Raw genomic sequence first — 25,871 nt, 5'->3', positions numbered from 1 at the left:
AATTCCTAAGACAAGATCCCGGGTGCAACCGCTTATGGTAATAGGCCCAGGATAAATGCCCCCAAAGGAGAGGGTATGAGTACGAGCACTTTCTAGACTATAAAGTGCTGTGCAATGTGAGGAACAGCTGGGTTGGAGCTGAGTCTCCATGGAATGTGTGCCCCATAGGAGTCCCTGCAGGCTCCCCCCGGCTCCGGCCTCCACGATGTGGGGTCTCCGTGGGCTCCCCACGGCTCCGGCCTCCACGATGCGGGGTCTCCGTGGGCTCCCCCAGCTCTGGTCTTCACGAGGTAGAGTCTGCAAGTGGCTCCCCAGCTTCCACTCCTCACTCAGGGCTCCGCCTCAACAAGCAGCAGCCCGCCTGGCCCCCACTGGCCGTACATCACATCTGTCCCCTTCACGTGGGGACTGGCCTGGAACACAAACCCAAACTCCCCAAGCGCTGAAGAGAGCAGCAGGAAGCCAGCAGCCCCTCACCTGGAGTATACAGCAGGACGTCCACGGCGTGTGGGCAAGTCTCTCCCGCTGAGGGGTTTATCTTGTGCTTCAGGGTTTCCGAGGTCGTCCTGGGAACTGGTGTGGACACTGAAATGCAAGGCACTGTTAGTGTCACGACCCGGGGACACCGGCATTCTCCCACAGCTGACGCCCCACCTTCCCCAGAATGTTAGTTTTGGGGGAGAGCCTTGTAGGCTTGAAACCAGACCCTACAGTGAGGCCTCCCGCCCTCGCAGTGTGTGCAGATGGCGGGCGAGCAGGACACGGCTCCCTCCCCAGCAGGAGGCTGTGTGGTCTGACTCGTCCACACTCGGCCGGACCTAAGACACTCCTCAGTGACCAAATACTCTCAAGACAAAAGCGAGAGAACTCGCCCACGAGTGGTCTCCCAGCCTGGGCGTGTGGACGTGTCGGGCCACTGCTGTGGCTGCTGTGGGGACAGCGGGCAGCGTCCCTGGCCTCACCCGCAGGTGCCCGCAGCGCCCTGCACAGCCACCACTGTCCCCGGCGTTCCCAAGTGCCTCCCCCAGGGATGGCGTGTGGGATTTCACAGAGTTTCATTTTTAAACCTCCCATCCTGGGAGCTACTGAGGCCCGGGAGCAGCGCTGTTCCCTCACAAGCTCTGCACACCAGAGAGCAGTTCCTCGTGGTCACAAGGGGTCAGGACACCGAGCCTAGGGAGCCGGCCTTTGCCACATGGAACAGGGTGCACAGCGAGAGGAAGTGGGCACGTGTCGGCTGCCACCACGGCGACAGTCGCCCGTTTACGAAGGAGTCGGCTTGTGCGTAAACTCCCGATGAAGATGAGGCGTGTGTGTGGACGGAGACAAACAACTGAACGGTGAGCGACAAAGAGCAAAACAGGCCGAAGCGAATAAACCCGGAACTGAGATTCTGGAGCAACGTATTGAGAACCGAGTCTCCAGCTGTGCACCCTGGAGAGGTGACAGCCCGTTTGCAGCGGCATTACTCACGACAGCCAAATGGTGCAACAGCCCAACCGGTCAGCCGACGACACATAAACAACGGTCCACCCACACGATGGACAGTATTCAGAGAGGAGTGACACAGGCCCCGGCGTCGGGGGCAGACCCGAAAGCCCCGTCCCAAATGAAAGCAGCCACCCACGGGAGGACACGTGTTGTGGGATCCGTGTCTGTCAGCTGCCCAGATCAGGCAAATCCAGACAGGGTGGATCTGGGGGCCCGGGGGCTGGCGGGCGGCTGCTAAATGCTACGGGGTTTCTTGCTGGGGTGATGAGGATGTTCTCAGGTTCACTCTGCAGCTCCTGCCGCACAAGCCCGTGAATACGCCACCGTCATGAGCGCGGCACGTAAATTCTCTCCCGGTAAAGCCCTGATGTAAGGACCACGCACCCAAACAGGACTAGAGACGGTCTTAAACACACCCCTGTGTTCTTCGCCTGCGTGTCATGAACGTGACGCTGCTGGCTGACCCAGCACAGGGCGAATGTGGCTCCAAGGGGTGGTGACAGGTGAGCTGGCCTCTGTTTTTTTCTCCTTTATGCAAACTGCAAAACCGTTGGCTTTAGATCATTTAGAAGTTAAAATGGAGGGAAGTAGCTAAAATAATAAACTTATTCTTACCCATTCGCTATTTCCTAGACTTGAAAAATCCACCCCCCACCCCCCGCCCCATATGGCTCCCAGCATGTGAGAGCCAGATTCAAACCTACGTGCAGGTGACCTGAGAATTCCCGTCTGGGGAAAACTGAGCACACCGGGGGCCTCCACGCGGGCACCAGCGTGCACGCCGGCCGCGCACATGGGTCCTGCAAGCTGTCCTGGGGGCGCGTCCCAACTGCAGAGTTCTGCGAGCTCGCCGCCACCCAGGAGCCACTCCGCCGCCGTCCGCGGACCCCGACTCCACTTAAGCAGCCAGCGGAGATCTGTTGCTGGCGACCAGGAAGCCCGACAAACAGCACCGAGCGTGCAGGGGGTGTCACATGTTGGGCAGGAACAGGAAAGCAGAACGGGTGCTACTCAAAAACAAACTTGAAAGCATAAAAGGGAAGAAGGGGGACGTGGCGGACGCATTCTAAGGTCAAGCAGATACAAGCCCGAGGGCGCGCTCAGGACACCACGGCCCCGTCACACACACTTCCCTTACTTTCGTTCTTCATCCTGTCAAAGTGAGACAACTTGGAGGCAGCGTAGATGGCAGCGGGCGACTGCAGCGTGCCGACCACGGCGTCCATCAGCAGGACGTGCGTCAGCGCCTGCTGGATGTACTGCGGGTCCTGCGGGGGAAGGGGCTCCTTTCAACATGGGCTCGGTGCGTCCCCGTTCAGGGCCACACGGGCAGGGTACACTCGGAGTTGGAACCTCCGTTGCCCATCACAGTTAAACACCGGTTGGTCCTACCGGGGGCCGCAGGCGTGTGCCGCAAGGGGCAGGCAGCTGACCCCCAGGCTCTGCGGACCTGTCACCCCTGTGGCAGCCACTCGCCCTGCAGCCGGGGCTTAGCGAGAGGCGCTGCATGGCCCGTGGGCTTTAGTCTGTATGGGGTGGTGCTGAACAAAGCCGCGGCTGTAAAGTCAGAGCGTACCTGGCCCTGGACGGGGTGGCCGCCCTTGCAGCGGTGGTCTGGGCCCCGGGGCCTGGGGACGCTCCCCGCGTTGCCCCCGTGGACCGTGGGCTGCTCCCCCTTCACGGCCCCTGCACTACCCCATGTGAGCCCCACCCACGCTCTGGTCGTGGCTTCGCTGTCCTGTCCTGCCACTTACACCGGACAGACGCCTCGCCCCAAGGGGCCTCCGTGCGTCCATCCGTGGTGTGCCCTTCATGACCATGAAATCTTAACTCCATGCACTCAGAGCCACAGCACGGCCAAGTAAGCGAAGGCACACGGATCGCGAGGCTGTAAAGCTGCCTCGGGGAGGACGCCAACTGCCCCCTGCCACGACCCTGGTCCTGCGGAGCGTTGGAGGACTCGCCTGGAGCAGGGTGTGCCCGGGAGACCCAACTCAGACCTGAGTCCAGCCCCGTCCCTCCGCGGTGTCCCCAAGCACCACCGGCCACCCGCTGGGTCACGCGAACCACATCGCCTCCGGGGCCGCTGGCAGCACCTCTAGCCCGACCCAGGCTCTCGGAACCAAGCCTGAGCCCCCGAGCTCACGAGAGCTGCGCGGGAAGAGGGAGCCGTGGGCTGGGATGAGCAGGTGCCATGTCCCGGACCTTGTGGTCATCGGCCAGCTTCTTCCCGGCCCACATCTCCTTCACCATCAGGTGCCACAGGTCACACTCTGTTTTCAGATTAGCTTCGAACACTTCCTTCTTGGACACCACTTTAATTTTTAGAGTCGGAATTCTCAGAAGCAGAAACGTGACCGTGGTGCTTCTCACTTCCTGGGGAGACACAACAAGCGGAGGCCGGTCAGTGCCACAGGCCCTGGCAGAGACTCGGGGTCCGTGACAGGAGGCAGCAGGCCCGAGGTTGGGCAGCGGCAGCTACCGTGACAGCAGGGCCTCGGGGCGGAGGGCCCCCGTCACGGGAAGGCAGGCCCGGGAGACAGGGGTGGAGCCGGCTGGCCAGGCTGCGGGCCCGGTCCCGGGCGGGAGGAGACAGACGGCCAGAGAGCGAGGACTCTGTGCCACCCTGCTGTTGGCACAGGTCACAGCAGGTCGGGGACCCAGGCGCGTCCCCTAACTGGTGGGCCGTAGCGGCACCCGTTAGCTCATCAACACATCCCCACGGGGCGATGTCCGCGGGACTCAAACAGGGTCCCTCTGCCTCCTGAGACACCTCTCCCTGGAATTCCAGGAGGGAGTCTGGGGTGGAGGACGGGGTGGGAGACCTGCCGGCCGCCCCCGCCCCCCCACCTCCCCGAGCGTTCAGAGCTGGGCTAACTCGTGTAACCAGCCTGTTGAACGTGAGGCGTGAGGCAAGGACGCAGCAGCATCCCACCAGCACCCCAGGGCAGGAGGGGCGCCCCCAGGCAGCAGGCAGTGCAGGCGGCGCTCACCTCGATGTTCCTGAAGGTGGAGATCTCCACGTAGCCCGGCCTCCCTTCCGTCAGTAGGAACAGGCGCTTCTGGGTCATGGCGATCTTGCCCACGCCGCGGTTGGTCTTCACGGAGCTGGACAGCTTGTACACGCACTCGTTCTTATCCAGATGCTCCGTCACCGACAGCGGCAGGCTGACCTCCTGGGCCTCGGCCTCAGCCTCCTTCCAGCAGTTGTAGAAATCCTTGAATGTTTCCGGGTCAATCTGTTTCTGGTGTCCTGGATTTTGTAAAAAAAAAAAAAAAAAAAAAAAGAGATTTCTTAGGGCCCCGACACAGTGGCCAGCGGAGGATGGCCAGCTCCCCTGGACTGCGCTGTCCGCACTGGCCAGCAGGTGGCGCCAGCACTCAGCGCCCCCCCCCCCCCAGCACCCTCCCTGCTCCCCCTGCACTCTCTCCCCTCTCCCCCAGGGTGGCCACTCCCTCCGGGGGATGGGGACAGGATGGGGACATCCGTGACCTGAGCCCAGCAGCCCCTGCAGCTCCTGGGTCACGCTTGTTATGGTGACCATGCCCCGGGTCACCACTAGACCTGGTGGGAGGCATCCTGGGGCCACGAGGGGAGCAAGTCCTCAGATGAAGCTGATGCTAAAGAGAACAGCCCCTGGGTGGCCCTCCTACATCCCTGGATCGAGCCTTGCCTGAAGCCAGCCCTAAGCGAGCCCTATCTACATATTCTTTGGTCACGTGAGCAAGTGAGTCTTACCACTTGTCACCAAGGCGACCTCAGCAGATACGACAACCTTTCTAAATGCCCAGCGGTCACGGGCTCTGGCGCCAGAGACCTAGGTCCAAAGGCCAGCTCTGCTGGTTAGCGCTGTAACACCCAGGAAGCCGTGTAATGAACCTGCGTGCTGATCCGCAGAGCGCAGATGGGCCCCCGCCTCGCCCCCGACTGCCGAGACGTCTGGCCGTTCTAACCCCACCTTGGCCGGGTTCTGCCTTGGCCCGCATCCTGACTGGCGTGTCCCTCTCCCTGCCCCCCTTACGTCCCACACAGCCCGGCCTTCGGAGCCGCCCGCCCCCACGGCCTGCCGCACCGGGCGCCAGAAGGCCCCAGATACAAGTAGGAGCTCCCACTCTCTCGTTCTAACACTTCAGGGCTCCTCATCTACACCCAGCCCCGAGTTCCCCGGGACTGAGCCCCTCATCCCTCCACACCCCACGTTCCAGTCGTACCACGGAGACTCTGAAACAGACTCTACGTGCTTCTGCACGCACTGGTCCAGAAAACTCCTACGCATCCTTCAAGACCCACATAAAACATTCCTGTGCTCCCTTCCCGGCCAAGCCAGTCGTCCTGGCCAGGCAGCTGCCAAGCCGCACACACGTTTCAGGCCGGCACCGCCACGCTGTGCGACACATGCGCCACCTTACACGGATCCGTCTTGATCCTCCCGCCCCCCTCAGGACGCCGGCTGTTCACAGATCAGGAAACCGAGGCACAGGGAGGGAAGCCCTTGCGGGCAGGGTGAGTGTGGAGCCGAGCCCCGTGGCCGGGCTGATGCTGCAGTGTGCGGGGGGCTGTGCCTTCCTGCCGGTGCCCCGGGAGCGCGGGAGCCCTGTCCTCCCAGCCGGCCTCGCGGGAGGCTGACCCGAGAGGGACGGGCAGCCTAGGCCAGAGTCCTCCCGAGCGGCAGCGGAACCCAACGGCGCACATCCGAGAGCTCCACGCGCCCATGGGGGCTCACTGGTCCCCAACTCTGCACAGAAACGCCGACTGTTCCGTCCCGCACCGTCACCCCGTCACGTGGCAGAGGCGGTGTCACCGCAGTCCCAGGCCCCGCGGCCACGCAGCACACACCCCGGCCCCGCGGCCGCACAAGCAGCCACTTCAGTCTGTCCCACGATGGGAGCATTGAGCTTCGACTCCTCTAACGCGCAGCTGTTAGGCCGGAACGTGCGCGTCAGGAGCTGCCCTGCAGCAGCTTGCACATCCCAGCCCCAGGACTACTCGCTGGTGGCGTTTGCGAAGTGAAGGGGACCAAAGCGACAACAGGAGGTCAACGGCCCCGTCCGCGTCGCCCACGCCCACGGATGCCCTCGGGGCGTCCTCCGCGTCCCTGCTGGGGGGCGTCCTCCGCATCCCTGCTGGCACGAGCCCGGGAGTGCTGGGCACTGGCCACGCGTCCAGCCGTAAAACCATGTTCCCTAGGCGGCCATGTGCTGCGGGACACACCTCTGGCCGCGGGAGCGGGACCGACCCTGCTCCTTCTGCAGGGGAACAGCGCTGTCTGGGGCCCTTGGTGTCTCGTGCCACGGGGCAGCCGTCAGAGCGCGGGCCTCTCGCTCCCCAGTGGCTGGACCCCGCCCCCCTCGGGCCTTCTGCTGACTGGCTGCCCCACATCCTTCCCCACAAAGGGAAGGGGCAGGGGCTCCCCTAAGAGGCGCGTCATGGGGGGTCTGCACTCCCCCTGCCTGGCTGCCCGAGGCTCTCTGTCCCCCTGGACGCGGCTCATCCACCCACACTGTCCGCCCCACGGGTGCCCCCTGGGTGCCCAGCCCGACGAGCTCCACTGCACCCTGCCCGGGCCAAGGCGGTGTCACATCTCTGCAGGGAGGTGACGGGGCCGGGCTGCCTGCACCTGGGTCAGACCGACGGCCTGGGACCGTGGACAAGCCTCCGCTGTGGGAGAAGCAGCACACGTGTGCATGAACAGGGGGGCACGGCCAAGCCCAGGGGAGACGCTGCCAGGCCCACGTTCCACAGAGGACGCGTCTGCCGAGGACACAAGGTGGCCCCACTGTTCTAAGGAGAAGACGACGATCCTGAGACAGAAATGGACAGAAGATGCCGGGACGGCTCCCAGATGCTCGTCCAACCCACAGAACACAAGAGGCAGCACCCAGCGTGGCGCGGGGCGGCGGGAAGTGGGCGTCTTACAGGTGGTGCAGCCCCCGAGGGCGAGGGCAGCTCTCAGGATGGGGGCACCAGCCCCGGGGAGACCCGTCCACAGTCACCTGGGGAAGCGGCTGCGGCACAGGTCACCAAGGCTTCTGACAGGCCACCGATGGCCAAACAGGCAAGCGCACCGTGCTCTGCCCCTGCCGTGCCCTTGGGAACCCAGCTCCATAAGCCAGATGCGCAGGTGAGGGGTGAGACATGATGCTGAATGTCACCGAGGTGCACCGACACGGCAGGACACAAGTCCACGTCACTCGAGACCACACGGACCTACATACCACCTTGGGACACGCCCATTTAGCAAACACAAAAGGACACGGTCAGAAGGGCATGCTCGCGTTGGGGTCGGTGGTCCCCGAGGAGGGAGGGGCAGAAGGTCCCCAAGGGACCAGGCCATGGGGGACGACACGGCATTCTGGTCGTGCCGCTGGCTGCGCGGGAAGCGGTCCCAGTGCGGGAGGGACGGCGCGCGGGGAGCAGGTGCCCCGGGGGGGCACAGAGCCTGCAGCGGCTTCAGGGTCTCCGGCCGCACTCCCCACACCCTCGGGCGGCCCCTCCGTGGACTGGTCCCACGTACCGACACTCCACAGCAGGGCCACAGCTGCCTCTTACCCACGGTCAGCGCCTCGAACAGCCGGTGGATGGTGTTGGTGTCCTTCACGATGCCCGACTCCTGCACCCTCTTCACGAAGTCATCCAGCTGCATGTGCTTCTTGGGCAGCTCGAAGTTCTTCACGCGGTCGTCCGGCTTGGGGGCCTCTCCAGGCTTGTCCACCACCTCGCTGATGAGCCGCCGCAGCTCAGGCACCCGCTCGGCCTGGGCGCGCTGGGGACCCGACAGGGACCCCACCGTCCTCCGAACGAGATCGGCAGGAAAGATTCTGATGTCCGTCTTGTACAGGCTCTGAAAGTCCAGCAGGGCGTCCAGCAGCTGCCCCTGCATCAGGTGCACGGCCCCGCGGAGGTAGTAATACCTCGCCAGGAGCACGGAGCTGTCGGGAGCCAGGAGCCCCATGGCCTTGCTCAGCAGGGCGACGCAGTCGGAGTAGTAGGCCTGCACGCACTGGCTCACCAGCGGGAAGTGGATCTCCGGGATCTTGAACGTGTAGGTCGACGGAGGAGTCACGTTCAGGACTAGAGGGGAAACACACACACCGTCAGCTGACCCTAAATCCCCCCCGCCCTGTGTCCCCGTCATCTAGTCTGGCTCTACGTTTCTGCGCCCCGGGGGCCACGTGAGGTCAGAACCTCTGAGCCTCTTCCAGGAAGCTCCACGTGCCTTGAGCTGGATGAGGGCCCCCTGAGTCCCCCACTTTGCTTCCACGGCACCCTAGGATAATCGTGTCTGCTAAGACATCAGTGCTAAATGGAAACATCTGGTAGCAAGTCTTCAGGGGAGGGTCACGTGGACAACCTAGGCCGGGGAGCGCGGCCGGCCAGCGTGAAGCCCCGTACGCTGGCGGCTTCGTTTGGCTTGACGGCCACACTGAGACACGGCCACCACCGTCGACCAGCCTCACGCATGCGCATGCTGCGGCCTTGCTCGTCCCAGGCGCAGCACTGCTACGTGCCGGAGCCGACCAACTGAGCCATGTCTCATGGATTCCGTCCACGTCACCTAAGGGCCCCCCAGGAGGCCAGGGGGCCAGGCCAGGCCTGGAGGAGGGCCACCCCCCACCCCAGGGAGGTGGCATCTCGGCCGTGAAGCCTGGAAGGGCTGGGGGGCTGTAGATGAAGGTTCAGAGGGCAGAGAGGGCACAGCGCCCGCCCACAGGGCAGTGAGACAGTGACAGGCACCCCTGGCTCGCGGGAGAGCAAATACAGGCCCGGAGGCGAAGTCCCCTGCCCAGGGCACACGGCCTGCACATGCTGTGGGGGGCCCAGACCCAGCAAGTGCTGCCTGGACGCCTGCTCTGACATGGGACCTTCGTCTAGAACACACTGCCACCCCTGAGGCCCCCTGGGTGTGCCTTCCTTAGGAGGCACCCCTGGGACCTGGTGCCTTGGCCCGGGCAGCAGCCACAGGGTCCTCTGGCTCACGGTGCCTGGCCTCGCCCCTGGCCACTGTGGATGGAGCGTGACTCCTGAGGGTAGACACCTGAGGCACACGCGGCACGCGCTGCTGCAGCTTACATGCAAACGAGACACGGGCCTGCACGCGTGCACACGTGCTGTGGAGCGGCTTCACGCCAAGGAAACTGTGCACACAGACCTGCCTCTGAGACGGAGCTGCAGCCCAGGACGGTGGTGACAGGCCCATGCTGTCCCTCCACCTGCCGTCTGCCACCGGAGGGGGAGGGGGGCCTGGCCTCACTATCCCCACTGTCTCTGCTGAAATGCGGCTCCCACACCCAAACCCTATCAGCAGCCCTGATGCTGCTTCCCCCGTGCCAGCAGGGCGCCCACCCGACGCTCAGGCTCTGACTTCCTGCCGGGAGCGTGGCTCCACGAGGGCCGGGGACACTGGGGCCTTTGTACCCCCGGGAGCCAGAGATGGCGCGGCACCCACTGGGGCCTAATGGTTGTCGCGTCCACGTGTAAACATGCATCTTGCACGTCCTTGCGTGTGCCCAGACACCAAAACCCTGTAGAGCGCTGTCTACAGCAGCGTGACCGACGGTTGGAAAATGCAGGTAAGAAATCATTTTCCATAATGAACATAATTTGCAATGTAAATACTCTAAAAATACTTCAAACAACTAAACTGCTAAAAAAAAAAAAAAAAAAAAAAACCCGCCCCACTCCCCTGCACCGAGACAGGCTCAGCCGCGGTCAGCGACATCGGAGCCGGGTGACGGGAGACAGCGCCCCGGATGGGGGCCGGTGTATCACCTACGCTCCCGCAGCCCGTGGAGTCGACTTTCCTCAGCGACGAGTTCCGGGCCAGCAGCTCGGGAACCGCTATGTCCTGCAGGTTGGGCATGCTGACCACCATCCGCCTGTGGACGGCGTGCAGGGCCGAGGATTTCCGCGAGGCCATTTTCTCAATGGTTGGTCTTCTTGGACTTGCCAGCATCCCATTTAACCTGGGGTTAGAGAAAAGCAACACCTTATAGATCCGAGTACGGCCGGAGACCACGTCCCAGCCCCTGAGCGTCCTCTCCGACGCGGCACCCGGAGCCAGATGTGGACACACTTGAGTGGAAAACAGGGCGGGAGCACTGTGTGTGGGTGTCCCCAGGCGCAGCGAGCGGCTGTGTCCCCACAGGAACGAGTCCAACGTGTTATATGTTCCTAAATGTGAGATTTTCTGGTCGAATGTATCATTCATCCACCCAAATAAATCCACACTCCTGGGGCGTCTGGGTCCCCAGAGTCCCGCGCCCCCATCGGTGGCAGCACCTGTCCTCCTCGGACTGCGTGTTGAGGTCCATCTGGGCGAAGGCATCCATCCTCCTGCTGAGCCGGGCTTTAAGGAAAGCGTGAAACATGTAGGTGTCCAACACCTGAAACAGACCACGGGAGGCCAGTTACCGCCGCGCTCTGTGGCCAGAGCGCCCACAGCGCTGCCCGGCTCCCACCCCCACCCTGACCCCCACCCCGGCCGCGGTCTCTCCTTGGACACAGGTTCCTAAGCCAGTAGCTGTCTTTACTGTACCCTCCACATCCTCTCCGAACACTCGGCATTTGAAAAATCACCAGAAGTTCAAAAGCTCAACCACCTTCCCCTGGTGACAACGAAGGCTGGCGCACACCTGTGGCTGGCGCACACCTGTGGCTCCCATGACCCAGCTGCTGGTCTCTTGAGGGAAAAGGCAACCCCAGCTGCCGGAGCTTGTCCCTACCCTGCTCCCTGCTGCAGGCCAACAGCCCGCGGGGGACAGGGCTCAGGCCCAAAGGCCACTGCCCAGCCGAGGGCCGGTCGGCCGACGTGAACGACTGCCATGTGGCCCTGAGGCACGAGAGCCGCAGCTCCGCAGCAAGGCTCGGACGCCCCTCTGGCCACCAGCTGGACAGGGCGCCACCGAGGCAGGCAGCCCAGCTTCCCGCCTGGAGCTCGGGGCTGAGGCAGCTCTGCAAAGGGTTCTAGAAGCCAGCACGGGACGCCCTCTGCCTGGGCTGGGCGCTGCCCTGGACGGGGAAGCCAGTGGAATGAGGCGGAGCAGGAGTGGGGCCGGGGACGCACTGCAGGAGGCCTGCGTGGGGGAGCCCTGCTGGAGGGGGAGCCTGGCCCCCGGGGAGAGGCTGCTCGACACAGCGGCTTGAAACAGACGAGAACGGAAGCGTCCCATGTGCCTGTTAACACATGGACAGAAACACAGGGCCGCCTGCCGCGCCCGACGGAAAGGCCCCGCCTCGATCCCAAGGAGGCGGCTCGAGGCGCACACGTCCCCCTGAACGCATCACCCACGACACTTAAAATGTGTGTCTCATGACACATGACACATACGTTACACTCCAAGGAGCTGACCCCAAAACGGAGGGAGGGCCAAGGGGTCAGAAGGAACCGCGCCACAACTAACTTTCTGGAAACACTAGTCCTTAATAAGATACTAACCGATGCCGAAGAAACTTACCTTGAACCTCGTAAGGACAGAAACGCCCGCGGGACAGAAGACGCGCACACGAGCCCACGCCCTCCTCACCTGTCTGTAAAACTGCTGGTCCCCCGGAGCTCTGGTTTTGAGAAATTCCTCGCTATTAAACACCCTGTGTTCATAATTTAAGTGATTCTTCACGTCCCTGGTGAAGAGAAAGATGGTCGCAGGGCTGAGATATTTTTAAATACAGGAGAAAGTCGTCCGTCTTTGGCGACACACACGACAGGAAGTACACACTCTGCCAGCCCGGGCCTGGACAAAGGGGACCCGGATCCCAGGGGGCTGGGGCTGGGCGCGCCCGCTGCTCTGGCTGCTCCACGACGCAGCCTGGCTTTTCTGTCCCAGGAGGGACATCAGGGCTCTTCCCCGTCCAGACCCGACTTCCTCCCGCAGAGGACGCGGCCGCCACGAACGGTTCTCACTGTTCGCACACAGCGGGCTTGCGGGGGCGACCCCATGGGGCAGGCGGACGCTCGGAGCGTGAACCCACGCGACCGCCTCTAACGGGCTCATGGGCCACGTTCCCTGCGTAGGACACTCAACGTTTTCCACTGTCAGGGGAAAACTATCGAAGGGACATAGAGTCTGATAATCTGTATTTTTGTATTGTCTGCTTCTTTACAAATTTGTCAAAGCTTATAAGGTCTTCAAAAAAACAACCCAAAAAATAAAAAATAAAAAATAAATAAATAAATAAAAATAAATAAAAAACAAACCTGGGACGCCTCGGGGGCTCAGTGGTTGAGCATCTGCCTTCGGCTCAGGGTGTGACCCCGGGGTCCCGGGTTCGAGTCCCACATCGGGCTCCCTGCATGGAGCCTGCTTCTCCCTCTGCCTGTGTCTCTGCCTCTCTCTCTGTCTCTCTCATGAATAAATAAGTAAAATATTTTTAAAAAGAAAAAAATATATTTAAAAAAATAAGTAAAATATTCTTAAAAAAGAAAAAAAAAACCCAACCTTGTTCATAAAAGATTTAATTTCAAAAGGACAAAATAAAAATAACATATTAGCGTCCATACTGATTATACTGCCCTGAGTGGTGGCAGCGTGACCTGCCTATGCTGCCCTTCCCATGTTTTTCCTGGTAAGTTATTTGTTTTAGGGAAACATGTACATCTGGAGTCACTGAATAATCACGAAGAGCGTACTCAAGTCCACAGGCCCCGCTCTCAACCCGGCAGGTCCAGAGGCAAAGCGATCAAGGAGAGAGTGGGGGAAAAAAATCCAGCCTGAAGGCTCTTTCGCTAAAAATAACCCTTCATAGACTTGCGATATAATCTAGGCACATACGTATCGTACACGCCTCGGACGACCACACATTCGGGCCAGAAATAGAGCAATCCCCGTGCTGCACGGCTTCCCGGTGCGCCTGGCCGCCTCTGGCCCCCGGGATGGTGCGGGGGGCACACACAGAAATGAGGACAAAGAGCAAGACCATGTGATGGGGACAGATCCCAAGTGCCGCCACGGGGAGGGCGGACTTCGTTCCCAAAGTGACCCGAGGGTCCCCAGCTGGAGCGATACCCCCACCCCTGCCCTGAGGCCGGAGGGGCGAGGATTCTAGCCGCATCCGCGTGGGGCCAGCGGCACCTCCCACAGACATGGTCTCCGGTACCTGAAGATGCTGAAGAGCAGCTGCAAGGCCACTTGCTGCACTTGGCAGTTGAGCCTCCGCTGCCAGGCCCGCCGGCGGGCACGCCCCTCGTTCAGGTCCGTGCTGGCACCCAGGTGGGCGAGGTCCAGCTCGTGGTGCAGCTGCAGGCTCTGGACCCTGGAAGGGACAGACGGATGCTGACCGCCGTGCACGCCGCGCTCCGGAGGCCTTGGGGGCTGGGGGAGAACCGGCCGGCCGGGGGCCGCCCTCTCAGGCGCAGGAACACTCAGGATGCACAGAAGACAGGTGGGGCGGTCATAAATGCACAGACCTGGAGAGTCGCTCCATACAAACAGCTCATCCGTGCACGACCCACAGAGGCCTCACCTGTGACCATGCATGTTGCACCCAAGTTGTGCCCGCCAGGCGAGGGCACGCACTCCCCAACCCAGGAAGGCCACAGGGTTTCCCGCACCGGCTGCCTCCTGGCGGCAGCTTCCCACCACCACGCCCCGTCCGAGAGGATCGGATGCACCCGACGTCCTGTGTGTCACGGCCCTCACCACCCAGAGGGGCGTCCAACCACGCTGGCCTCCCTGGCACTTTGGAAACCAACCAGCAAGCATGTGGTTTACATGCAAAATACACCAACGCATGCCCACCCCACCCATGCCTCCAGGGCACCTCCTGCACACCAGGCACCGTGTGGGTATGGACTGTGTGGTGACCACAGGCAAAGCTCCAGGATGGGGCTCACGTTCAGGTGGGAAGAAACAGAAGCGCACACCCCAGATAGGAGGTCGTGGGGAGGGGGAGGCGAGGAGGGCGTCAGAGACGGGACAGCTGGAAGACAGCCTGGCTGGTGGCTGAAGAGAACCCCTCGAGGACCTCGGGCCTGAAAGGTGAGGAGCAGACGGACACGGACAGCCCTGAGCGGGTAGGGAGAGCCCAGCTGCCAGAGGCCCCACGGGAGGGCCCCAGGGGTCGGTGGGGCCGGCGAGCACCCTGGATTTGCCCCACGGGTGACAAGAAGCCACTGCTGGACCCAGGCGTCCCAGCCGCGCCGACCCTGGCTGACCTGTTCAGGGCACCGCCACCTGGAAGGGACGGAGTGCGCCCCGCAGAACGAGTCGGTACAGTGCCTGTGGCAGCGGTCCCCTCCCTGCGTCCTGTGCTGGGACAAGCCCTCTGCTGGAGCAGAAGGCTGTCCCTCTTACCTGAGTGCTCAGCGAGTCCACCTGTGAGAGTGGGGGTCCCTGTGCTGCCCTGGGAGGTTGGGGGCAGGGGTGACTGGGGGTGGGGTCTCGGGGGGAAGGGCGCTGCTTCCTGTCCCGCCCCAGCAAAGGCCCCAGGGGACAGCCGAGCACTCCAGGACCCGGGGGACACAGACCACCATGGCCCGGCATGGCCCTCCAGATGTGCGTTAGCGCACGTGGCTGAGACCGAAGGATGGCGCATCCCACCCTCTGAGGGTCCAGCCGAGCAGAGATCCAAGCCGCTGTGTCTATTCTAGAATCCTGATGCCACCACCCAGACAAGGGCAAGAGCCCCATCCCCGGGGATGCTCCACCCATGCACAGCTGAGACCGCACCCGACACTAGCGCCCACCGTGCTACGTCAGATTCTGACCGTCGTCAGGGGACAGGACTTTTGCTCATCAGAAAGTGAACTAGAAACGTAGGTGGTTTACCTCCTAGGTTCTCACAGGGCGCTGCCCCAGCAGGACACTGCTCAGGGCCCCTTCACACGCCCAGCAGTTGCCACAGATCAGCCCTGAGGGCGCCAGGGCGCTGCCCCACCAGGACGGCCAGACGCCCCCCACCAGGACCGCACCACCGTCTGGCAGATGGTGACAGCTCCTCCACCCTCCCCAGAAGCAGCAGGTAAGAAAGTCCCCGCCTCCAGGACGGAGGCTGCAAAGCCTAACGTGGCCCTTCTGGGGAGAAGATGCTGCCTGACGGAGGCCAAGGTGGGGGGGCGGGAGGGGGGCAGAGTTGCAAAGACCATGCAAGGGGCAGCAAGGAGGCAGCCAGGGCGCTGAGGGGGGCGGGGGCAGGCGCCCTCCTGTGAGCTGCTCAGCGGGACACATACCTGCCAACCTGCCCTGTGTGGGGCATCCCTGGGGTCTGAATACATGTTTGCGGGGGGGGGGGGGGGGGGGGAGGAGAAGAAGGAGAGAGGAGGGGAGGAAGAAGGGAGAGAAGGGGAAGGAGAAGGGAGAGAGGAAAGGGAGGAGAGAAGGGAGAGAAGGGGAAGGAGGGGAGGGGAGGGGAGGGGGAGGAGGGAGGCAGGAGGTGGAGGAGCTCAAAAGCTCACAGGCACAGGGCAACGCCACAAGGGCTGGGGGGGGGCACTTGACCTCCTGGGACCACGACTCGACTGGTACGTGGACAGACGACTGTCATCCTAAGACGTTCACAGATCACTCGCGAACCCTAAGACAGGAGCACGGACCTCACAGAACGGCAGGAAGACGCTGGGGACGGGCAAGCGCAGAAGTGGGGCAGCAGGAGCCCCCCTTACCTCTGAATAAACGTCTGTGCCGCCAGCAGGGGGACGTCAGGGAGGTCGACGTCCTCATCGTTAGAGCAGGTGATGGTCCCGTTATCGATGTTTATCAGGACCAGGCCGTCCGCCTCCTATAAGTTGGTAAAGATTGGTGTGAGTCTGATTCACGGACACCTTTGAAAACACAGGAAGATGCACTTGCGCTGCCCAAGGCAGTGTCGCCACGGACGGAGTCCCCGTATCTAACAGGCCGTCCCTACCACACGTGCAGCGCACGCTGCGAGTCATGTTAACGAGCCGGGTGGCTCAAATCCGCCGGGTCTGGTCAGGATTCCACTCGGGCCAGGCTCTCAGCTGCCCTGGTACACACCCTGCCGGCCACTTCAGGGGGCCGGGACAGAAGGTTCCAGAACTCCACCCCTCCTGCAAGTGTGGCTGGGGCCCTGGGCTCGGTGAGCACGCACTTAGGATTTCTGACCTACGTGCCCAGGTTACTCGTACAGCCTGATGCGTGACGTGTGACAGACACTGAGGCCGCACCCAGCGGTCCCGGGAATGTGGCTGGGCCCCCGGCTCTCCCTCTGGACGCCAGCTCTGACGTGCTCCAGGCAGCACGGGAAGCGTGCACATGCCGTCTTCTGGCACAAACGCACGGCACTGACTGGGGAGGTGAGCCGGGCCGCACGCTTGTGAGCCGCAGCACGCGTGCTGTAGGACCGCATCCCGGGCCCCGGGCCCCACGGAGGAAAACACAGGCTGCAGCCTGTCCCGGAATCTTCCAGAACAGGTAAATCCCTGCACAGGCTTCCTTCACGACATCGGACGTGAGCTGTCAGGTGAATGTGCCGGCAAATTCCCCAGGGAAAGGACTGAAACAAGAGGGACTTTTCCCAAATGATGAACAAGAGACACACGTTTTCAATGTCAGAGGATGGGTGGCGCGTTCTTCCTCGTTTGCAAGGCAGACTGGGAGTCGCTTTCGTTCTGAACGTCCTTTCCCCAAAGTGTGTTTGTCACTTGGTGAGTCACTGGCTTTGGCAAGAAGGCGGATGGAACCCGGCTCCTCCCCGGGATGGCCGGGTGGGTCAGGGCCCCTGGAACCTTCCCGGGCACCTTCCCGGGATCCGCTCTGAAACCCTCCAGGCCCCGCACAGCAGCTGGGCTGCAGCCGACGGGCGCCGAGGGCAGGAAGGAGCACCCGGCGTGTCCGCACACTCAGAATGGCCACGGCAGGAGGCGCCCCACCCTGAGCGACGCCGGGAAGCACGTGCGAGGGCACTCAGGTGTTAGCCCCCGGGGAAACCACTGGGATCCACGGTAAGACGCCGCGCTCGCCGGGACGGCCAGCCCGGCAGGGACACACAGGGACGATGCTGGCAGGGAGGGGAGAATCGGAGCTGCCGGCGGCCCGAAGGCCACCGTCTCCCGCGGTGTGGACCCGCGGTAAGGGAAAGCCCAGTCCACGCGGAGCCCGCACGCCCACGCGGGCCCACAACTGCACTGCTCACGGGGGCCAAATGTCCACACAACTCAGAGGTCCATCAACCAACGAAAGGACAAATGAACCATGGCACGGTCCCTCGACGGGATCCTGTGCCGCAGCAGAAGCACGGCTACGTGGCTGGTTGACGCAGACAAACCGAGAGGACGCTGTGCCGAGTGACGGCAGCCACGAGAGGTCGGCTGCCGCCACAGAACCACGTGGATGCAACGGGCAAAGCCACGGGGAGACACAGGGCTGTGGGGCGGCCAGAGGCAGGCGGAGGGCAGCGCGGGGGACGCTGACGCACATGGGGCTTCTGTGTCGGGTGCCGGGAATGTCTGGTTAAGGTGCACAACTCTGCAAAGTCACAGAGAGCCGCTGAGGTGCACGTCGTAATCCGGTGAACTCCGTGGTCTACGTGTTTTCTGTGAACAGAGGCGTCTTATAAAAGCCAAACCCGCTGTGGCCGCTGATGGTCCCATGTTTCCGGCCCATCCACAACGTCGGCTCACCATCCGAACGCAAGTCACGAAGCACTTACGGGATGCCCGGTGCTGCACTAACGGCCCTTTGACCTTTGCTGCGACCGCGGGGCCGGGAGGCCGGCTCACGTGCAGGTGTTACAGGTTTGTGTCCGCGCTGTCCACGGGTCTTGGTGGCGCCACTTCCGAGGAGGAAGACGAAGAATCGTGGGTGGCAGGCAAGGCTTGCTGAGCCGCAGTAACAAGGCTGCCAGACGGGGAGGGGACCCCAGGGGCTGCCACTTTGCCATTCAAATCGGGGGCCTTCACCAGCTCTTCCAGGAGCCGCCCTGAGCATGCCGAGCCGGGGCCCCTGTGGACTGGGATGGCGTGCCCGTCAGGGCTTTGGTCGTGCACCCGCCTACCTGCCGTGTTGAGGGTCTTGTGGTGACATCCAGAGGCGCTCTGCTCAACCTGTGCCAGTGACCCAGGTCCTACAGCTCATTATTCTGCATCCTCATATTCTGCATCAGGATATTTTGTGAAAGTCACTCCTGCAGAGGCTGCTACACAGGATGCACCTGTGGTCTCGTCTGCGTGGCCGAACAGGATGCTGGTGCGGTTGTCCTCGCCATCCCGGCTCCCCTTCTCTCCTGGGGGCCCCCGGCCCTCACTGCCTAAGCGTCCCGTTACCCTCCAACACAGTCTTTTACGACCAGGACACATGAGGACCTAACGCTGCTGCGGGTCCGGCACCGCAAGTAACTGGTCACCGCACATGGCAAGGCCCCCGCCCCCACCAACGCTGAACGACACGCTGCGTGGAGAGGCATCTTCCAGCAGGAGGTCCACGGCATTCCTGAACAACAGAAGCTTCACCGGAGAAGCACAGGATCTGGAGCGGGGGCACCGGTCACCGCGGCCTGTGGAGCCCTGTCATGCACTGGCGGGTGCGGGGTGGCCCCTGCTTGGAGCCCTGCCCGGGAGGATGTGCCCGCTTCTGAGGCAAGCACGCCGAGGTTGGCAATGGCTGGCACCCCACGCGAGCCCACGAAACCAGAAAGTGGCCAAGGCCGGGCCGGACAGTGGGCTCCACTGGCACCGACACCCACACTCTCCTTGCCGGAGCTGCGGGAAGCCCCAGGGAATTACGTGGACTGGAAGTGACACCAGGTCCCGGCACCCAGAGCACCATGGCCTCGAACACGCCCGAAGGCCACAGTGGGCCGTGGAGACGAGTGACAGCCCCGGTGCATGTGTATGTGTGTGCGGCACCCAGAGCACCAGCCCCAGGGCCGCAGTGGCTGCCCTCCCCTGGGGCCGGGGCGCGCAGCCCTCCCTCATGGTCCTTTCAAAGCCACTTCCCACCAGTCCCCGCGGGAATCACGAGGACCCAATGTTCAAGCTGACAGTCGAGGCCTCACCTTGCTGACTTCTTCAAAGTAGTCGAGGTGGCAGCCCATGAGGAAAGACGTCGGCGCCATGACGAAGTCCAGCATCTGGCCCGACAGGACGGGCACGAACGTGTGCTGCCACTGCAGGGGGTGCAGGTAGGCCATGAAGCACTCGGCGACCAGTGGCAGCAGCGCCCAGTTGGAGGAGAAGAACACGATCCGCTGCTCCGTGAGGAGGCACGTCAGGATCTGGGGGGAATCCACACCGTGTGCACACCTCCGGCCGCGCGCCAGGCGCTCGACTCGCGTGTACGTGCGCCACCGGAACCAGATGGGGCCCGGGTCCACGGGATTCCCTGCTCCGTTTGCCAAAGCCAAAGCCCCTTTCACCCTCCGAAAAGCACGCGTCGTGAGCAGCGTGCACTCCCTGCATGCCTCTGCTTGGAGCGGGAAGCGTGGAGGCACGCCGTGGGACAGCAGCGACCACGGCTTGGACAACCCCTAAGCCAGCCTGCCCGGGACGCCGCGGGGCCGAGGCACGCTTACCTGCAGCACCTTCTCAGGCCTGAAGCACAGCAAGGGCAGGTGGAGGTCCAAGTCGATGACAGGGCTCTCGGGGTCCGCGCGCGAGGGGAACACGATCTGGAGCGGCTTCATGTTAAATACCTATGACGACCAAGGTCCACAGTGAGTTCAGGGAGCAGCTCCCAGCAGAGGCCGAAATGCACCGAAACTCTCCATTTAGGATACGTTTTTGAAGACTCGCACTGTCGCCCCGTATGTCCCCGAACAAAACGGCCTCGAGACACACGGCACTGCTGAGAAAGGCTCACGCGTGAATCAGGTTGGGAACGTCGTCATCAGCCAGACCTCTCTAAACTCTTTACTTAATTAGCAAAGCGCCCGTCGGCACAGATAAGCTGACACCGGGACGCCTGTCCCGACCAAGCACGTTCCGGTCAGCCTTTGCTACAACACGTACTGCATGTTACGAATTCTCAGCATTTTCAACCTAACTGTCAAAGTTCCTTAAAGATGTGGAATTCAAGATGCTGCTGAGAAAGATTTGCTTTTCCAAAGTGGGGGATCCCTGGGTGCCTCAGCAGTTTAGCACCTCCCTTCAGCCCAGGGTGTGATCCTGGAGACCCGGGATCGAGTCCCATGTCGGGCTCCCTGCATGGAGCCTACTTTTCCCTCTGCCTGGGTCTCTGCCTCTCTCTCTGTGTGTGTCTCTCATGAATAAAATCTTTAAAAAAATTATATTTTTCTAAAGGATATTATTTTAAAATAACACTTCAAATTCAGCATCTGCAGACTGCCCCTTCTGTGGACAGAGGGGGACGGACAGGGGCTGTCCAGCTCGATGGCAAGTTCGCAGCTGACTGCAGGTGTCAGCCTCGTGGGGGGTGCCCAGAAGCAGCCCCGGAGCCCCGCGGACGAGCAGAACGGGGTGACCCGAGGGTGAGCAGCGCCGGGCAGAAACCACAGAGAGAAGCAACGACTCTGAGGACAGAGAAGCTCCCGCCAGGAAACGCGTGGAAGGGGGAGAGACGCGGAGGATGGGGCGGGCAAGGTCCCGGGACAGATGCTCGCCATCCACGCCTCCTCACGTCATCACTGCTCTCCGGGCCCCCTCGTGTAAAAGAAACCTGACTGTGCCGGGGACGCATCTTGTCACCCCGGGCTGCCCTCTTGTCACCGACTGGCCCACAGAAGCCGGACTCGGCTGAGACCAGGTGGATTTGCTTGTGTGGACAACGACATCCCTTCTGTTTATGACAAAACAAGGTAGAGCGGAGTCAAATGCTCCAGCTGGTGATGAACCACCAGCAACTGTAAAGTTGATGAGAAAAACTCCCCTCGATGTTTCCACACAGTACACGTGTCAACCCGCTTCCCAACTACAGATAAAAACGAGACACAAATGCCGGTCACCCGCCCGGTGAGCCCACAGGACGCGTCGGCCACGGCGCCAGGTCCTCAGGTCCTTCACCCCACCTCGCAGGTGAAGGCTCTGAGCAGGGACACCCCTCAGGTGAACACGTCCCAATTCCAGCTTGACTGCGGCCCCAGGGAAACAACAGGGACCGCAGCACAAAAGAGAGTCAGGCCGAGTGGGAGGGAAACGCACATCTCACCGTGCACACCCAGGAACGCCCAGGCCCCGAAACACGGACACTCAGACCCGCTGGCAGGCCCGGGATGCGGGGTGTCTGCTGCCCTCGGGCCGAGGTCCAGGCTGGGCGCCACCTCCCCTGGCACAGACCGGAGACGAGCCACCGGCACCCACACACTTGGCTCCCCAAGTCCCCACCTCCAGCCACACGGCCTCTGCATCGACATCCATTTGCAGTGGGTTCTGGAAATTCCTGCCGAACCAGCTCCTGGGTTAGAGGAGGACCTTGGCCCCAACCGGAAGCTCGCGTTTTCTCCAAAACACTCCCGAAGACAGGTGGGTCGGGGCCACGTATCAACGGGGGCCCAGAGCCAGTGAGGCCGCACAGGGGACGAGCGCGACGGCAAGCCTGACCCAGGCTCGGCTCCCTCGGACAAACGCACGAGAACCAAGCCGCAGGCCCCACTCTGTGAACACGACGAGCTAGGGAAACACGGCCCATCGTTCACTCATTCGCGGCTGTTGGAGCAGCAAGTGCAGGGCAGCCGTGGTAACGGCCCCGGATATGCAGCTCTAAACGGGGCCTCTGCCCTCATGCAGCTTGGAGGCCGATGGAGAAGATGGATGTTGAACAAAACACACACGTGTGCAAACCCCAACCGCAGACCGTGCTGGGCTCTGCAGGAAGGGCGATGGGCACAGAGAGAGGCGGGGTGGGAGGTCACTCAGAGGCCGTCCCCAAGAACCTGACTTCTAGGAACAGCACGTGCAAGGGCCCTGGGGCAACACCAGCGAGGGACTGAGGGAAACCCAGTGAGGCTGGACAAGAGCAAGCTAGGGGGTGAGGACACAGAGCAGGACAGTGACTCGGGCCAGGGCCGTAGGACAGGCCACAGGTTCACAGCAAGAAGCCACTGTTGGTTCTAAGCACAAAAGGAGAGCCCAGTGTATAGACTTTAACAGTCTTTGCCGCCACTGTGCAAAGGACGAACTGAATGAAGGGTGAAGAGTGGACATGGACAGACCAGCGGCTCCTCAACCCGCGCAGGTGGGAGACGCCGTGGCCCAGAGTGGGATGGCGGCCGTGGCCGTGGGCACCTGGAGACATGCCGGGAGCTGGGTGGTCACAGGTGAATGATGGATTGAATGCAGGCGTGAAGAGAAGAGGCCCCCAGAACGACCCCCATAAACCTTCCCACAGGGTGGTCAGAGTGGAAGAACCAAATATTGATGAATCCAGGATTCCAAGGCACAGAAAATCGGTCAGGGACCATGCGTGCGTTACTCATGTTCGAAGGCAGAACCATAACACACACGGTTGACCCTCAAACTGTCCTGAACTCCCTCCGGTTCACTGCTTAGCCGGTCCTTATACTTGCAGAGTGAACACGGCAAGAACATATGCTTTGATGACTCTGCTGAACCATAAAAAAAAAATACCAATTATCCACATAATAAAGATGAGGGCCTCGCACAAAACAAGTACCAGATAAATGTCCCTGCAAAAGTTCTGGGGGTGGAACCGAGGTACCCGGCCAACCTGCTCTGTCTCCCGGCCTGGAATGCACGTGGCAGGAGTCCCCACCCCACAGACTGTAGGCCGATTATTAAAAATATACATTTTGGGGATCCCTGGGTGGTGCAGCAGTTTGGCGCCTGCCTTTGGCCCAGGGCGCGATCCTGGAGACCCGGGATGGAATCCCACGTTGGGCTCCCGGTGCGTGGAGCCTGCTTCTCCCTCTGCCTGTGTCTCTGCCTCTCTCTCTCTCTCTCACTGTGTGCCTATCATAAATTAAAAAAAAAAAAATACATTTTGGGGCAGCCCGGGTGGCTCAGCGGTTTAGCGCCGCCTTCGGCCCAGGGCGTGATCCTGGAAACCCGGGATCAAGTCCCACATAGGGCTCCCTGCACGGAGCCTACTTCTCCCTCTGCCTGTGTCTCTGCCTCTCTCTTTCCCTGTGTCTCTCATGAATAAATAAATATCTTTTTTTTAATTTTTTAAAATTTATTTATGATAGTCACACACACAGAGAGAGAGAGAGAGGCAGAGACACAGGCAGAGGGAGAAGCAGGCTCCACACACCAGGAGCCCGACGTGGGATTCGATCCCGGGTCTCCAGGATCGCGCCCTGGGCCGAAGGCAGGCGCCAAACTGCTGCGCCACCCAGGGATCCCAATAATATCTTTATATATATGTATATATATACACATTTAAAGTTCATAATCACACGTCTCCCGGGAAATAAAATTAATTTTTCAACTGTGAATAGTAATCCACACGTAGAGAACCCAGATCTCTATGATCTCCCAGGAGGGACTGCCTGGCACAGGGTGGACATTTATACTAATTTGACGGGTGCCTGTTGCAGAACAAGGAAGAGCCCGGTGGTTGTGTCAGTCTGGAAAACGCTGAACCAGACAGGTGTCGTCACGGCTCAGCCGTCCGGCCTGTTACTCGGCCAAAGGGGAATGTGGGCCGCCTTCCTCCCACCGTCCTTGCCTGAAACCCTGGGGGGATGAAAGAGCCAGCAACGTTGTCAGGATGCATGTGCCAGGGAACCCAGATCCGCGGAAGCGCCTGGCCATTCGTTCAACACGGTGGCACCGGGGAAAAAACAAAACAGGGCAGCCCGGGTGGCTCAGCGGTTTAGCACCGCCTTCCGCCCAGGGTGTGATCCTGGAGACCCAGGATCGAGTCCCATGTCGGGCTCCCTGCATGGAGCCTGCTTCTCCCTCTGCCTACGTCTCTCTCTCTCTCTGTGTGTGTCTCTCCTGAATAAATAAATAAAATCTTTAAAAAAAAAAAAAAGAAGAAGAAGAAAAAAAAAAATACGAAGCCAGGTACTTTTCATGAATCGCCCTGGACAGGACAAAACATGAACACATTTAATACAATACCCAATATTCCAGACAGATAAACCAAAGGGAAATTCATAATTTAAGTAAATTCTCTGTGTTTTCTGCAGAGCAAGTAATGAACCCGTGTCTTAGGCGCTAAGGGGGCCGGCCCACCACCAGCTCCACGGTTTTTATCACGGGCCGCCCGGCAAACTCCCCATTAGAAGCAGATGACTCTGTAAGGACCTTGAGAAGCATAACTTAAACATACTAGAACGTAAGAGAGAGCGTAAGACGTTAGAACCATCGTTGTCATGATACTCTTACTATTTGCAAACACAAGACAAAAAAGTCCAGATTCAATTACCAAATGAAGTGGTCCAGGCGGTGGGCTAGGTATCAAGGACAGTTTTGCAGCAAAATCTTTTATGTGATTGTCAACTTCAAAATCTTTACAAAGCTTCAGATGAGTCAATAAGCTAAAATTAAAAAAAAAAAATCAAATCAGAAAATAAGTGAGCATCCGTTTGTCATCCTCGGCATTTCTAATCCAAGCTGGAGTGTATGTGGGCGGCGGCAGCTCCAGGGCCGTCAGAGGGCAGGGCAGGGCTGCCTGGGTTGGGGGTGGTTGGGGGGCTCTGGGTGGGGGGCTGGTCACACGGCCGGGATTCCTGCCGTTTTCTGCATGTGTCGTACTTCAGCAGGGAGTAAACATCTCAGGGGTCCCCACACGCTATATTCTTACAATAATGTAAGCCAGAGAAAAGAAAAGGCCTTTGAGGAAATCCTAAGGAAGAGAAAATACATTTACAGGACTATTGCATTTGTCGAAGAAAATCCATGTGTACGCGGCACCCACACAGTTCAAACCGTGCTGTTCCAGGCACCGCTGCACGTGATTTATCTGTTTATTTATTTATTAAGAGATTTTATTTATTTATTCATGAGAGACACAGAGACACAGGCAGAGACACAGGCAGAGGGAGAAGCAGGCTCCATGCAGGGAGCCCAACGTGGGACTCGATCCGGGGTCTCCAGGATCCCGCCCTGGGCTGAAGGCAGGTGCTGAACCGCTGAGCCACCCGGGCTGCCTGCTGTATGTGATTTAAATGCAGAACAGTGGGACACCCGGGGGGCTCAGTGATTGAGCATCTGCCTTTGACTCAGGGCATCACCCCGGGGTCCCAGGATCCAGTCCTGCATCAGGCTCCCTGCAGGGAGCCTGCTTCTCCCTCTGCCTGTGTCTCTGCCTCTCTCTGTGTGTGTCTCCCATGAATAAATAAATAAAATCTTAAAAATTAAATAAACGTACGACAGACCAGCAGCACCCGGGGGCAGTGGGGCTGGGAAGCGAGCACAGGGCACCTTGAGGGAACCTTGGGGGTGGTGACAGTGTTCTCTATCTTAACAGCATTGATGGTGATGTGGAGTCTATATTCAGCAAAATTCAGCCAAGTGCCCCGGACACCCCGCTGCGGGGCCCTGGGGCGGACCCGGCCTCGCCCA

The 25,871-nt window shown here is 60.9% G+C and overlaps 1 protein-coding gene across 5 annotated transcripts in view; it reads right to left on the bottom strand.

Annotated features, from left to right (window-relative positions):
• DENND3 (DENN domain containing 3) overlaps nt 1-25,871 on the bottom strand; it is a 51,072-nt gene that overhangs the window by 13,052 nt on the left and 12,149 nt on the right. For 4 of the 5 annotated variants that reach the window (XM_055313995.1, XM_055313992.1, XM_055313996.1 and 1 more), the window contains 13 exons: nt 24,733-24,844; nt 19,958-20,077; nt 19,442-19,660; nt 16,089-16,204; nt 13,586-13,741; nt 12,016-12,112; nt 10,772-10,875; nt 10,262-10,455; nt 8,042-8,563; nt 4,485-4,744; nt 3,697-3,867; nt 2,630-2,759; nt 478-585 (listed from right to left, as the gene is read on the bottom strand). In XM_055313995.1, the coding sequence (XP_055169970.1) occupies nt 478-585; nt 2,630-2,759; nt 3,697-3,867; nt 4,485-4,744; nt 8,042-8,563; nt 10,262-10,455; nt 10,772-10,875; nt 12,016-12,112; nt 13,586-13,741; nt 16,089-16,204; nt 19,442-19,660; nt 19,958-20,077; nt 24,733-24,844 (2,309 nt within the window). The remainder of the gene's footprint in view (nt 1-477; nt 586-2,629; nt 2,760-3,696; nt 3,868-4,484; nt 4,745-8,041; nt 8,564-10,261; nt 10,456-10,771; nt 10,876-12,015; nt 12,113-13,585; nt 13,742-16,088; nt 16,205-19,441; nt 19,661-19,957; nt 20,078-24,732; nt 24,845-25,871) is intronic. The other variant, XM_055313993.1, reaches the window with a different exon arrangement.

The sequence above is a fragment of the Nyctereutes procyonoides genome, unplaced genomic scaffold, assembly GCF_905146905.1.
Source record: "Nyctereutes procyonoides isolate TBG_1078 unplaced genomic scaffold, NYPRO_anot_genome, whole genome shotgun sequence".
Lineage (NCBI taxonomy): Eukaryota > Metazoa > Chordata > Mammalia > Carnivora > Canidae > Nyctereutes > Nyctereutes procyonoides.
This window is presented reverse-complemented; position numbering and strand designations above follow the sequence as displayed.